The sequence below is a fragment of the Musca autumnalis genome, unplaced genomic scaffold, assembly GCF_047663935.1.
Source record: "Musca autumnalis isolate F117 unplaced genomic scaffold, ASM4766393v1 scaffold_3, whole genome shotgun sequence".
Classification (NCBI taxonomy): Eukaryota; Metazoa; Arthropoda; class Insecta; order Diptera; family Muscidae; genus Musca; species Musca autumnalis.
The window spans coordinates 142,597,940-142,613,958 of NW_027411866.1; the positions used below are offsets into that span (position 1 = coordinate 142,597,940).

Consider the following 16,019-nt stretch of genomic DNA (forward strand, 5'->3'; position numbering starts at 1 on the left):
TCAGAAGTGATAGCCAAAATCACTAGTAAGTTATAATCAGAATACCAGTTTAAACTATACAATTATAAAAGTTAATCTTTATATTTTGAATATGCGCTAACCACGCTTTATTTAATTACATGACGTGGATATACATACATATATTATAAAGGACAATGTAATGTTAATCTTTAAATTCCCTGATATTGAAACTTGTACGTGCATCCTTGATACTGGGACTTATATTGTTTTTGTTTATTTGGTCCTGGGAATGTGCATCTCAAGTGTGCTTCAGATAATTCAGATGTACCTGAAATAAAATGCATAAAGTTGAATGGGATAATTAAAAAATGTATTGTCCCAAAAAAGTATCTATACTTACCAAATATTCTTCTAAAAATATTCTCCCTTTTTTAATTTAGCCCAATAACACGTTTGTTGCATCTTTATTTAACAATAAGTTTTTGCACATCAAACGCACCAAAAAAGATTTTTTAAATTCAGAATAAAAAATAAATTTTATATAAAATGACAAAACATTTATTCTGTTTTGTTTTCAAAAAGAGAAATTGTGTTGAAAAGAGATTTCAAGAGAGAAACATTGCCTATTACACTATCCATCGGTAGTCTATAAAATAGTCAATATATTACAAGCCGCATTACCTGTAACTAGTGAATTGACATGATAGGTAAGAAAGCCGATTTCCAGTGACAAAAGGGGGCTATAGGCTATTTTGTATGCCATTTTTGGGTGTGAAGTAACCAGGATTAATGAGTAACTAGTTACATAACTATGTCAAAGTAGACAATTGCTATTTATTGAACAACTGGGTATGGTATGCTACTTTTTTTACCTTAAAACTATTAAAAAGATAAAAGGAAAAAATAATGAAGTGAAGTTGCATATTATCTTCAAAATGTCTCCTATAAAAGACCTTCAACATATGCTCTGTTCCAGAACCTGCAAGAAGCTACTATTTTTTACTACGATAACATTTTTTCCTTTGTGTTATCGAAAAAAATAGTAAAAATTAGTTGATTCTTGCAGTACTTGAACAGACCAATAGTTTTTTTCCCCAAAGAAAGCCTTCAAATGGTATTCTTATCATAGTAGACCACCAAAAGGCATGCTTTCTATAGAAAAGGAAAAGTTATTCTTTCCATTAAAGACCTTCAAAGAATTGTCTTTCTATAGAGGACCTTCAACAGACGTTTTTCCCAAAGAAGACCTTCAAAAGATATTTTTGCCATAGAAAACTTTGAAAAGGAATGTTTCACATAGAATACATGCGAATATTATTCTTCCCATAGAATATCTTCAAAGAATCGTACAAGAAGCCTTTATTATTCACCAACCTGTCCAACACAGACCTATCTGCCTTGAGCTTGGCTCTCCCAAAGCGGTAAAAAGTAGATAGGCCATCTGAAGGAATTCAACATTGGTGGGTAACGGTTAAGTCCGGAAAAGAAGGCTGTTACTTTCAACGGCGTTACAGTAATAGATCCGAAGGTGCGCGTGTTATTTAACCCGGCAATTTATAGATCACCCCGAGAGTGATAGGACGTAGATGAGCGATACTGCCGATGTCATCTGCCCCCAGTAGCGAAGATTCTACATGCAACACACTTTTTCGAGATGAGAAGTAGTTTTCCATTTGCCGACATCAACATGGATTCCGGAAAATGACCAGTACCAAGCATTACACCCCATAGGGCGTGCGACTGAACAGTCACGGTGGTTCTTGAAAGCTTTCGATACCGCCGGCCATGACACGATGTTTGAGGACAGTGTTTGAAACGTTAGATGATCAACAATATGTGTGGACTCCAGTCGCTTGTGGAATTTTGAAATAAGACGTTAAACACTCGTGGAGTTAAACAGGGAGTTCTCCAAGGCGGGTTGTATCCGCGCAATTGTTTAACATACATTTTTCTGAAATTCCACACACTCATAGTATATGCGGAGGATTGTAGAATCTTGGCGTCGGGTCCTTCAAAGCTGCCTTAGTAGAGTTCTTCCTACTGAGGAACGTGAAAGTATCCACCGCATATTCCACTGCTACAATGTACACCTACTGGGCAAATGAAATGAGGCTCAACCTGAACATTTTGTTCGATGGTGTCCTGATACCGAACACACACTACCACAAAATAGTGGGTGTAAGTTGACAATATAATGCTTAAAGGTAAGGTCACATTAGGCAAATATTTGCTCCAGCGACCGGCAGTGTGCGCTTACTAAGAGCAAGTGAGCATAAATTTCAATACATTATCTACGCTCACTTGCTCTCAGTAAGCGCACACCGCCTGTCGCTGGAGCAAATATTTGCCTAATGTGACCTTACCTTAAGTCGCCCGCGCAAGCCTCACATATTTTGACAAGATCAGAAGTAAGAACACAGTTCTCAAGCTGAGCTTCTCAGCTTTATGCTTGTAGAGGATATTTAATAAATATTTTTGAGCCTATCCTTTGCTCTATAAGCGTGAATATTTAAAGAATTTTTTTGAGCCTATCCTCAGCTTTAAAAGCGTGGATATTTAAAGAATGTTTTTGAGTCTATCCTCAGCTTTATACGCGTGGATATTTAAAAAATATTTTTGAGCCTAGGCCTATCCTCAGCTTTACAAGCATGGATATTTAAAGCATATTTTTGATCCTATCCTCAGTTTTACAAGCATGGATATTTAAAGAATATTTTTGAGCCTAGGCCTATCCTCAGCTTTACAAGCATGGATATTTAAGGCATATTTTTGATCCTATCCTCAGTTTTACAAGCATGGATATTTAAAGAATATATTTGAGCCTGTCCTCAGCTTTACAAGCGTGGATATTTGAAGAATATTTTTGAGCCTATCCTCAGCTTTAAAAGCGTGGATATTTGAAGAATATTTTTGAGCCTATCCTCAGCTTTACAAGCGTGGATATTTAAAGAATATTTTTGAGTCTATCCTCCGCTCTAAAAGCGTGGATATTTAATTTATTTATTTAAATATTTATTACAATTAAAAATTATAATAAACTTATAGCTAAAGCCCCAACCGACTACGGCTATCGGCTTGTGAATATTTAAATAATATTTTTGAGCATATCCTCCGCTCTACAAGCGTGGATATTTAAAGAATATTTTTGAGCCTATCCTCTGCTCTACAAACCTCCTATCCATTACACCAGAGGAACGGCAGCTGTCAAGGGAAATATATGTGCTATTAGCCCAATTAAGATACAGACGATACAGCCTTATGTGGATTGTAGCCGCACGACAGGCTCCATTTGTTTAACTACCCAGCAACAACCACTCACCTGACTCAGAATTTGCAGAATTTTTGAATCTGGACTCAGAGGAACCAGATTTTTGGATTCTTTTAATTATTTTTACATATCTTCTATTAACGTACTTATTTTTCTTTTTCTTGCAGTGTTGAATGTTTTGGCTTGTTGGGTGTAAACGGTGCCGGCAAGACAACAACCTTCAAAATGATGACCGGTGATGAAAGAATCACCAGCGGTACGGCCTATGTTAAGGGCATGAATTTGGCAGCTGATGTTAATAAGATCTATAAAGAAATCGGTTATTGTCCACAATTTGATGCTCTGCTTGAAGATTTAACAGGACGTGAAACTTTGCGTATCTTCTGCCTGCTACGCGGTATACAACGTGAACGTATTAATCACATCTCTGAAGAATTGGCCAAGTCATTTGGCTTTATGAAACATTTAGATAAGGAAACCAAAGCCTATAGTGGTGGTAATAAACGTAAACTGAGCACAGCATTGGCAGTTATTGGTAGTCCATCGGTAATTTATTTGGATGAACCCACGACGGGTATGGATCCAGCAGCGAGGAGACAACTCTGGAATATGGTTTGTCGTATACGTGATTCGGGTAAATCAATTATTCTCACATCACACAGTATGGAGGAGTGTGAGGCGCTGTGTACCCGCCTTGCCATTATGGTTAATGGTGAATTTAAGTGCATCGGTTCCACCCAACATTTGAAGAACAAATTCTCCAAGGGTTTGATTTTGAAGATTAAGGTTAGGCGTAACATGGAAGCTGTTAAGTCGGCAAGGTATGATGAAATGAAAATATATTAAAAAAAAATAAATCCTAACATTTTGTCCCACAGAAATAGTGTCAGCTTGGCCATTGAAAGTACAGCAGCCCAGGTTAGAGATCAAGATATAGAAACTGTGAAGGGTTTCATTGAAACCGAATTCCCGCAAGCCATATTGCAGTGAGTTTTAAATGTTTAATATTATTTCCATTGCAATATACAATGTCATTTTTTGCTTCTTCTTTTTCCTAGGGAAAATTATCAAGGCATTCTTACCTTCTACATTCCATTGTCCAGTATTAAATGGTCGCAAATATTCGGCCTTATGGAAAGTAATCGTGATCGTTTGAATATTGAAGATTACTCAATATCACAGACAACATTGGAGGAGATATTCTTAGAGTTTGCCAAATATCAGCGTGAAGATAGCCGTCAAGCTGTCAAGTGAGCATGGTTTTCATGTAAACACAATTATGTGCACTAATATTTACGGCACACACACATGCACCTTAATAATTGGCTCTATTTGTAACTCTCAAAATTGGATGGGTGAATTGGAAAAACAATTGCACAAAATTCCCACCGAATTTATTACAAGCCACACACACATTAGTTAATAACACCAAATCACTTTGCAGCTATGTAAAAATATTCACAAACACACACACATACTTATAGACGCTTTTTCCTGGTGATCACTTTATTTAGTGCTAGTTTATCATCTACTTATAATTTAGTAGCATTAATACATTATTTAGTATTTTTTAGTTGGAATTTTTAACTAAATATTGCTTTTATTTAATACACACACAAAGTCATAATTAACATTACTGAAATTGGTTTTACTTTTTAATGGGTTTTCAAATTTTATTTTAAGAGACAATAAGTCATTCTATTCTTTTCTAGTACAAGTCATCTCTCTACTTTTTTAATCTTCATGCACAAAACATAAGGTTCATATATTCCTTCTTTAAACTATCATGATCTCTTCGTAATATATAAAATAAGAAAAATAATTTGTAATTATTTTACGGTAAAAATTGTCGGCACATATAAAACCCCTGTTCATGAAGCAGTTGTCCTTAGATTGAACAAGAAGCAGTTGTCCTTAGATTGAACAAGAAAGTGCAACTTCATTGTGTCTGAGTAAAAGATTGTATTAAACGCTATAACAATATAATCAGTTTATAGGAATAAGGACAAATTATTTCGAAAGAACTAAACAAACTCTGGAATACATTTAAATGCCCTAGACAACCCTTTGTTACCTGTTGAAGTTGCTTTTAATCCAAAAATTGCAGACTTTTTATAGCCTTGTATCCCTGTATCCTATTTTGATGAGTTTTTATTTAAGATTATAAAAGATCTTATATGCAAGGTCTACTGTATAAGATTCTGGCCTTATAGTGAAAACGCGAATATTTATGATCAAAAATAGTTTTATTGTTTCCAAAAGTATTCGCCATCATGATTTACTTTTTCCACCACCATTGAAATACTTTAAAAACGTGGATTTGAACGCTCCGACAGCATGTTCTGGCGATTGTTGTTTTGTTTCGGGCTCATGCGCATAGATCAGTGATTCGTCAACGGTGACTATCTTATAAATATCTTTTAAAACCGCGATCGTTTTTTTTTTTTCGAAATTTATCAAATAATTTTAGCACGAACATACAACACGAACATGTGAATAAGATATGAATAATCAATCTGTTCGTGTCAACACTGTGAAAGAAGGATTATACAATAAATGTGTGTTCTAAAGAATTGGGTATCACATTCAAGGGCACATTTTTTCCAAAGGTAGATGAGATGAGAGGTATGGCCCCGATTTACTTGAAAAATTGAATATTTAGCCACGTTTAGTGAGGCCATAAAATCTAAGCTGGATCTGATAAAACAAAACCCATATAGGGTTTTTGTCGGTACTTTCATAAAATCCTAAGTAGAAGTTGTTTGTACGCTCGTGCCTTAAAAATGTTGTTATGAGGTCACGCACGGCTTCAATGTTTTCTTGCACAACGATCGTTTATGGACGACCTTCACTACCATCGACTTTGAGCGATCGTCGGTTTTTCACAATGCTATAGGATTTTGTTTCATCGTCATACAAAGATTTGGATTCATCGATGCACTCTTGACGTGATTATCTGAAATTGTGAAAAATTAATCAACGAAAATGTTCATAAGAAATTTAATGGATGAATGGATGAATAAAATTGTTCGAGCTTGAGGTCAGTAAAATATGTTTATTTATATAATTTCTCCGATATTTCGAAATTCCATGAATTTCATCTTCAGGGAGTTCTTTTTGATCTACAATAAATAAAAGTACGTCTTAAAATCTATATCACAGCATTGTTAAATAATAAATAAAACACATAAAAAAGGAGACGATCGCTTACACGTAAATAATAATAATAATCTGACTTAAAACTAGTGTAGTGTGACTACTACCGTCGAATGTTTATATTGCACTGATTACTATTTTTATTTATTGCAACGATCTCCCTCTCCGTGTTAAATGTCTGTAGCAGTATGCTCACGGTGTGCCTTAACCAATTTTAAATGAAAGGTGCTTACACCTGGGAAGTTTTTGCAGATTCTGAAATCGCCGGAGGGATTTTCAAATAAATCGCGATTTAAGTTCACATTTTTAGGGGTTCTTTAGGTTTTCACGATTGTGCTTGGAAACCGCGAGTCCTATGTAAATAGGCACAAAAAATTTTTGTAGCGGTAAAAATTCTCCACAAGATTATTTTTTATGATATTTTCGTAGGTTTTACCGTATTTGAGATATAGAAGTTAACATTTACTCAATGCACTGACTGTATCGCCTCCTTATAAAACAATATCATGCTCAGTGCGCCTTAACTAACTTTTGATGAAAACCGCTTACACATGGGAAGATTTCGCTGAATCTGAAACAGCAATGTTCATAGATAAGAAAAATAAAAAAATCAGAAAAAATCGCCGGAGGGATTTTTAAATAAATCGCGATCAAAATTCACAATTTTAGGTGTTTTTTAGGTTTTCACGATTTTGCTTGGAAACCGCAAGTAGTATCAAAATGAGTCTAAAGAAAATGTTGTAGCTGTGAAAATTCCCTACAAGACTGACCTTTAGGTTTTTTCGTAGGTATTAACATTTTTGAGATATGGAGGTTCAGATTGAATTTTTAGGTTTTTATCTTAAGCCTTCACGATTTTGCTTGGAAACCGCAAGTCATATCAAAATGGGACTAAAGAAAATGTTGAAGCTCTAAAAATTCTCTACAAGATTGGATGATTTATTTTTTCCTAGGTTATACCATTTTCAAGATATATAAGTTTAATTTGGGAATTTGCAGTAATGACATTGTTTTATAAGGAGGCGATACAGTCAGTGCATTGTCTCAATTTGAACTTCTATATCTCAAAAACGGTAAAATCTACGAAAATATCGTTAAGGTCAATCTTGTGGAGAATTTTCACAGCTGCAACATTTTCTTTAGGCGCATTTACATAGGACCCGCGGTTTCCAAGCAAAATCGTGAAAACCTAAAGAACCCCTAAAAATGTGAACTAAAATCGCGATTTATTTGAAAATCCCTCCGGAGATTTTTTTGTTTCTTGATATTTCACATCTATGAGCATTCTAGCTTCAGAATCTGCAAAAACTTCCCAGGTGTAAGCACCTTTCATTTAAACTTAGTTAAGGCGCACCGTGTTCTGTGTTGTCAGTGTCCGTTTTGCTGTAGATTCTTCTTGTTTTTGGCAGACTATTAATGTGGAGCATTTCTAATGTAAATCTCTTATTATAGTTGTTCTCAGTTTGTAACACTTTGACTTCGTCAATCAATGGTTCGTGGTTGTTGCGATTACAGTGTTCTGCGATGGCTGTTTTCTGTGTTATGTTTGTGTTTCTGAGTTTAATGTCGGAACGGTGTGCTGACATGCGTGTTCTTAATTTATTCTTTTTCGTACCAACGTAAAGTTTTCCGCAATTTTCTTGTTGGTTACCACCACATTCAATTTGATAGATCACATTATGTTTGTCCATTCTAGGTATATTGCTTTTTAGTTTACTGAATATTGTTTTTGTAGTGTTGTTTGAGCTGTGGGCTATAGTATATTTATTTTGGTCATAAATATCAGACTTCTCCAATCTTTCTGATATATTGGGTACATATATCAGTGATTTGTATATTTTTTGTGTATCAACTTCTTTGGGTTCCTTTTTGTTCTTCGGTTTATATTTATTTATTAGAGAGTTGGTTATTCGTAGTGGAAAATTATTTTGTGTATTTTGCGTATTTTCATCTTATTTTCTTTGTGGAATTCCTCATCACTTATACTCATCACCCTGTTGATTAAATTATTAGCTGTATTGATAATAATCCTTTTGGTATGTTTGGAATAAAAGTTGATTAACCTCCCCGAGGCCGTGGGTTTTTCCCTAATTATTGCAAATAGATCATCCACGTATTTCGTCAATATTTTTGGTTTTGTTGATAGTGAGTCCAATGAAGTCTGTACAAGTGATTCCATGACCAAATCTGCTATTATGGGTGAAGCTGGGGAACCCATAAATAAACACATTTTACTGACCTGAAGCTCGAAAAATTTTATTCATCCATAAAATATAGAAAGGTCAAAGAAAAACGCAATAGCAATTATAAGAAATGTATTTTTTTAGCAAATTTTAGTCACTCCCCTGTGGGGACGAAAATTCCAATTGTCGCAATTTAAGTAGTCCAGAACTAGTTCTAATCAGTACTAGTACAAATGTTGGCCCCTAAGTAATACGAAGGGAACCAATTGTCACCTTTTTATCCCCAAGTAAACGAGGAGGCGTCAGTTGCGACTTAATTAACTTAACTTAAACGACGAGTTGTATAAATAATTCACATTTACATTTTCTTCATAACTTTAATATAAATGAAGCATCCAATAACAGAAGCTAGTGTTGATGGAATGAATATCTTCGTTCATATTATTCATATTGTTTTGGTATAAAAAAGAAATACGACGGAAATATGCAAATCGTCCTCTTCTTCTCTCTACCCGCTAGCAATTCCAATTGTCGCAATTTAAGTAGTCCTAAACTAGAGGTAAGTGGTACTAGTTCACAATTGACCCATAAGTAATGCGAAGGGAACCAATTGACACCTATATATCCCCAAGTAAACGACGAAGCGTCAGTTGTGTTACTATTTCCCACCAATTTTTTTTTTATAAATAAACTGGTATATGACTGTAAACCTGGAACTAGTACAATACCACCTACAGGTAATGCATAGAGTGTCAATTGGTTACCTCCTATGACATCCCCATGTTAAAGTTTACAGTTGATTGCACTGTGAGGGGTCAGAAGTGGAATTAGTTACTGTAACGCTGAGAATCGACGAGTTTCCGATGCCGAACTAGTCCATCGCCCAAGCGGGTCTTAAACAACGTAACACGTACTAACTACGTTTATGCTAAAAAATTTCAAACTTTCCAATGGAAATGTCAAATGTCGCCTGCCAATACTCAGTGTTGCCTAGTCCAGAGAACTATGTAGTAGCCCTCGTATAAGGTGATTCGACAAATATCAACATATAAAGCCTTTACCCAATTAACTGCGTGTTGCGTGTGCGTTCAAAAATACAAAAACAAAATACATGTATTTCAAATTGAAAACAAAAACAAATACAGTCGAAATCGCTTATAACGTCGGTCAAGGGACCGGTCAAAATCGGACGCTATAAGCGATAGTCGTTATAAACGATATTTTTAAAAGAGGTAAAATTATATTATGTATAGTGACTTTTGGGTATAAATACGTTATTTTATTAAGTAAATAAATAAAATCAATTCAATTTTTTACTTTTTCATTCTATATACATAAGTATAAATGACTAAAACAAAATAATAAAAAATAACGATATTAAATTCATTATTCGGCAGATATATAACCTTAAAATAGGATATGGTTCTATTTCTAATAGTCTGTTATTTTAGTTTGTGCTTTTTAGTCCGGTCAAAATAGACATGCGTATAAGGCGGAAATAGCAAAAATTCCCACAAAGCTGAATTTAGGTGGAGAGCTAGGGTTGGCCATTAGAAGCAACTGCCTAAAAGTCCCCATCAAAACAAGTTATTCGGGGTCAAAGGTCATTTTTGGAGGCACTATTCAGTTTTTTTAATTTTTCTCAAAAACGGTAAGACTTAGCAAAAGCCGGCTGAAGTAAAAGTTGCAGATTCAATAATTGTCTACAAGATTCTTAAAAAAGACTTACCATTTTCGAGATATAGCGATCTAAAGGTCAAATAAAAAATTAGCCGCGAAAGTACATTGTCAGGCGAACCGGTTAAAGTAACGACACTATGTGTTAGATACTTCCGTAAGCTCTCAAACGATATCCACTTTGCAGTAATCGGTTCAGTAGAACCGGGTATAACCCGGTTTTTAAATTTGGCCTTTCTGGTCGAATAACAGGCGAACCGGATCCGCAACCGTTGAAAATTATACATTTCCGTAATCAGCGCAACAATCCCTACCTTCGGACAAAACTTGAAAAAAATCGGAGAGTTTTCGTTGGGGTCGTTTCCGTTGGGCTTTCGATTATACATGTGGGTTAAATGGGCTATTTTGCATAAAATGACTCTAACATTGAATAACTCTACTAAACACGCTTCGATTTTGTTGGAATTTGTTTAGAAGATAGCTATGATTTCGCTCTTCAGACCCGATTACTTCGCTTATTTTAGCCGGTTCGTCTGAATATGTGCATATTTCCCTTATAAGTGCATAAAAATCATGTGTTTTTTAGAACAGCTATATCTCAAGAATGGTTCCTTCTAGGAAAAAATTATAAAGGTCAAACTTGTAGATAATTTTTCTGTCTACAATATTACTTTAGCCACTTTTTGATTAGATCAACCGTTTTCAAAAAAAAAAAAAAAAAATCCGAAAACCTAAAAACCCTTAAAATTTGACCTTTGACCTCGAATATTTTTTTTTTTGCACACATGGGATCGATGGGGACTTTTAGGACATTGCTTCTAATGGCAAACCCAAAATTCAGCTCTGTTGGAATTTTTGCTATTTCAATGTCTATTTTGACCGGACTATTTTGAATTCCGACATAAGTTTTAAATTTAACTCAGATTCTCTAACACATTTAAAAATGCTTATAATTTCGGTAATTAACGGTATTATTCGGTAAGTTTATTGGTCACTAAAAAGTAGTCGTAAAGATCTACCGATAGCAACAGTCTGGTCAACTTTTACTTGAACTTTTCATTTATAATTTTGCGTTTTAAAGTTACCGATTTTTGTCGGTACCTCAAAAAATGAGTTAGAGAATCACACTCCTAATTTTTTAACGGGTTTCCAAAAAACATGTTTGTTTGTAACATCTTCTGAGTAGAAAAGAGTTTCTACAGCTAGACACGCCTCTGACACTGGCGGTATTTGAAATGCTGTCTCTGTAGTATCCGCAATTTCTTCTCTAGAATTGCCTCCATCTAAAACTTCCAACATTATTTCGACATTATATATGGCAGATGTGAAAACTTTGTCATCAATGGTAACTAATTAATCAATATGTTGGGAGAAATTAGAATGAAGATAAATGTCTTCAGAATCGTTCAAAGGACCACGACATCCAACACATTTAATTTCGTACTTTGATCCTTTTCTATTCTTGCCAGGATAGTGGATAGTTGCCGATCCAGCAATGCGATTTTAATGATTTTATTCCACCTTGGTCCATGGGTTGTAAAACAGATGTGACATTTATTTATTTATTTATTTTTTTTTTTTATTTATTGAAACATTTTGTAAAGTAAGCCTGAAGGCCAATTAGTTTTACAATATTCATAAGAAGAGTTCCTACTCCAAAATATAGTAATATAAATAGTGTATACAAATTCATATATAAATACAAGTTATTTATAATATATAATATATATTTATATATACATTGGGTTGCAAAAATTAATTGACTTGGAACCGCCATCTTCGAACATGATGTGCATAAGCTTGGTATTTTGTTGTTTGATGGAGTTTGAAAAATATACATACAACAAATTATTGAGAGAAAATTTCCTTCTTCGTATGATTCGACGATAGCCAAATTCAAATATTTCACAAAAAAATCGACGTTACAACCGATATGACGTTATAAGCGATATTTATTTGTGTGGAATATAAAGGGCAGAAATTCGGGACTTTTGGATTTCGTCGCTATACGCGATATGACGTTATAAACGACGTCGTTATAAGCGATTTCGACTGTACATGTATTTTGTTTTTGTATTTTTGAACGCACACGCAACACGCATTTAATTAGGTAAAGACTTAATAGAACACAAGCTTTAGAACCACATGTCAAACACACAAGGAAATTAAATATTCATGTTGTCATTGAGACAATGAATCTCAGTGGTACGTTGTCCCTGTTGCAGTAGGAGTTGTGCAAGTCTGACACAACTTTAACCGCAATCTCAAAGCACTGGTTGGTTCGGGTAATGTTGATTTGAGATTCAGTGGGTATTCAAGCATTTGACAGCTTTTGGGTAGTCATTCAGAGCTACAGATAGTTTTTCAAAATCAATTAACAGATTTTATGAAATCTGTTCCGGGTTTCAGGTATCAGCATAAATTGAGCATAGCCTCAATATCCCGCTGAAATGACTGAAATTTGGTACTTAGTCTTAGCTTCTTTCCCCCATAGAACGGTACCTCCCAATGTTCCGTATTTGAAGATTGTGGCCTCAATATTCCCCGAAATGGTTGACATTTGGTACTTAGCCTTCTTTGGGGCTATAAAAATTTCCACTTGAAATTTTTTGGTATAGGTCAACGTCTTCATATAGCCCCCATAGAACGGTATCTCCCGATTTTCGGTATTTTTAATGATTGAGCCTCAATATCCCACCGAAATGGCCGAAATTTGGTAGTTAGTCTTCGTTGGAGTTATACAACTTTCCACCTGCAATTTGTCGGTATATGTCTCGATTTACGATTTTTTGAACGTTTTAGCCAGGGGTAGACAACATTGTAACAGGTACAAAACATTCCTTACAAAAGAAATCGACAGCATACGTCCATTTTGGGTTCCCAGAAGATAAGAAACTTCTTCACAAAAAAAACTGTCTACATACATATAAGAAGGTTTTAGTCTAACCACCATGGACCAGTATTGCCCAATTTTTGGGATTTCGAGAGTTTTTTTTGTAAAATTTTCGGACCGAGATTGGTGTAATTTGGTATTGTGTTCAGTCAGAGGATAGAAAGAACAAGGATGAGCTCTTTTAAAGAGTGTTTGCTACATTTTCCTTCTGAAGTGGATGTAACTTGATATTTTGGAATCTCAATGGGTAGAAAACCTCCACACAGAAAATTATCAGTATAAAGTGATTATCATCAGTTAAGATATTATTATCCTCCAAGGAATTATTAACGTAGAAAGAGCTTAGTAGTTACTAATTGTTCATATTTACTTCAATACAGTCAGTGGTGGTGAAGGGTATAAAAATTTCGGCCTGGCCGAACTTAAAGCGGTTCTTACTTGTTATACCCTTAGCCTTTAGGCTAATGAGGGTATATACACTTTGATACGATGGAAATGTGCCTCATCTAAATAATGGTTTTAGACCCCAAGTATGTTTTGACGAAGTTCGTTTCAGACAATTTGCACGATAACACTCTTGTAATATTTTTACCAAGCTTAGATCAAATTTCGAAGATGGGCTGTATCGGTCCACTCCTTCGGCTACCTCCTTCTCAAATCGTCATGAAAATTTGTGCAATAAGTTGTGCCCGCGGGGCCTTTTTACAATTTTTTCGGTGGAATTGCCCCCGATTATCCTCAGAAAATGTTCAAAAAGCTCTAAATAACCCTGGCGACACCAACTAAAATGACTATTGAGAACGAAAGCTTACGAATTGAGTATTTGATTTTGCCGAACCTTTGCACAACGCGAAATGTCTTCCAAGCGTCCATCCAGTTCCAAGAGGGTCAATATTGGAAAACATATTGGGGTATCTACCTCACAAAACTTCAACATTTTCGCTTAAAATCCACGATGACCAACTAAATGCCTGATGAGCACGATAATTATCAAAAGGAGTGATTGACATTAGTTCAACCTTTAAGCATTGTAGTATTTCTTTCGAACTTAAACCATGTTCTATTAGGGACTACATCGGACCATGCCTTCCGGAAACTCTACCCCTGTTTAACTATGTCGAAAGAAAATGATCGAAAAACAACTAAATTTAGGTTTTCATGTCAATATTAGGTATGTTTGATAACACAAAAGTTTGTATAAATCGGTTCAGATTTGGATATAGCTCGCATATACATATATTTTCGGCCGATTTCTCGTATTTGCTGCACCAAACACGCTATATATGTCTGATTTCGATGAAATTTGGAATATGCGACTGAATTTGGCGTAGAAATAAATGTGCCAAATTATATCGAAATCGGTTCAGATTTGGATATAGTTTCCATATACATATATTTTCGCCCGATTTGACGTATATATGTTCAATTTTGATGAAATTTCGGATGTGTGACGGAATTTGGTCTAGTAATAAGTGTACCATATTATATCGAAATCTGTAGTGCGATTCTCTAACTCATTTTTTGAATTACCGACAAATGTCGGTAAAATTAAAATGCTTATAATTTTGGTAATTAACGAAGTTTTTCGGTAAGTTAGCGTCGAATAAAAAGCAGTCGTAAAGTTGTACCGATAGTAAGAGTGTTGCCAACTTTTATTTGAACTTTTCATTCATAATTTTGCGTTTTAATTTTAACGATTTTTGTCGGTAACTCAAAAAATATGTTAGATAATCGCACTACTGAGAACCCACAATACCTCTTTTATGGGGGTTGTATTAAAAAGTGTATCTATAGCCACAATTCTCTCTAGGCATGTTTATATGGAATACTAAATACCGAATTTCTAAAACTACCAAAATACCAAATATCGGCAGGTATTGTTCTATGGAAGCTATATGAAAACGTGGACCTATACTGACAAATTTTTGGGGGAAAGTTTTGTAGCCCCAAAAGAAGAACAAATACCAAATTCGGTAAGATAATGTAACTATAGTCACGGATACCAAAACCAAGCTTGTAGGCGGTTTTGGTTTCATTACTTACTCTCATTCGTATATGATTGAAAACACTGTGCGACAAAAAAAAAATGACAAGGAAAACAGAGTAGGTTATGAAAGTAGAGCAAAAAATATGAGATACCTGTATCGGCATTTTTATACCCTCCACCATAGTATGGAGGGTATATTAAGTTTGTCATTCCGTTTGTAACACATCGAACTAATCATTTGCGACCCTATAAAGTATATATATTCTTGATCAGGATACAATTCTAAGACGATCTAGCCATGTCCGTCTGTTGTAATCACTCTAGCGTCCGTAATAATTGAGATAGAGTGCTGAAATTTTGCACCCGAGGGTCTTTTTTCCATAGGCAGGTCAAGAAGAAGATAGGCTATATCGGTCCACTCTTTGGTATAGCCCCCATATAACGGTACCTCCGGATTTGAGGTATTTTGACGTTATTCGCCACATTTGCAGACCGAATTAGCTATAATTTGGCACTTAGGGTTCCTAGCGATCAAAAAACTTATATCTCAAAGGATATGGGCATAGGTCCATGTTTTGGTATAGCCGCCATATAACGGTATCTCCCGATTTTCGGTATTTTGAGAATTTTAGCCACAATTTTTAACCGAACTAGCTGTAATTTGACATTTGAGGTTCTCAGTGTTCATGAAACATCTCCACGAAACATCGTCAACATAGGTCCATGTTTTGGTATAGCCCCCATATATCGGTACCTCCCGATTTTCGGTATTTTGAGAATTTTAGCTACAATTTTTAACCGAACTAGCTGAAATTTGCCATTTGAGGTTCTCAGTGGTCATGAAACATCTCCACCAAACATCGTCAACATAGGTCCATGTTTTGGTACAGCCCC

At 35.1% G+C, this 16,019-nt stretch overlaps 1 protein-coding gene across 5 annotated transcripts in view; it reads left to right on the top strand.

Annotated features, from left to right (window-relative positions):
* The window catches only part of Abca3 (ATP binding cassette subfamily A member 3), a 121,382-nt gene that overhangs the window by 89,282 nt on the left and 16,081 nt on the right, over positions 1 to 16,019 (top strand). For all 5 annotated transcript variants that reach the window (XM_073974592.1, XM_073974588.1, XM_073974590.1 and 2 more), the window contains 3 exons: positions 3,397 to 4,050; positions 4,108 to 4,215; positions 4,288 to 4,479. In XM_073974592.1, coding sequence (XP_073830693.1) covers positions 3,397 to 4,050; positions 4,108 to 4,215; positions 4,288 to 4,479 — 954 coding nt within the window. The remainder of the gene's footprint in view (positions 1 to 3,396; positions 4,051 to 4,107; positions 4,216 to 4,287; positions 4,480 to 16,019) is intronic.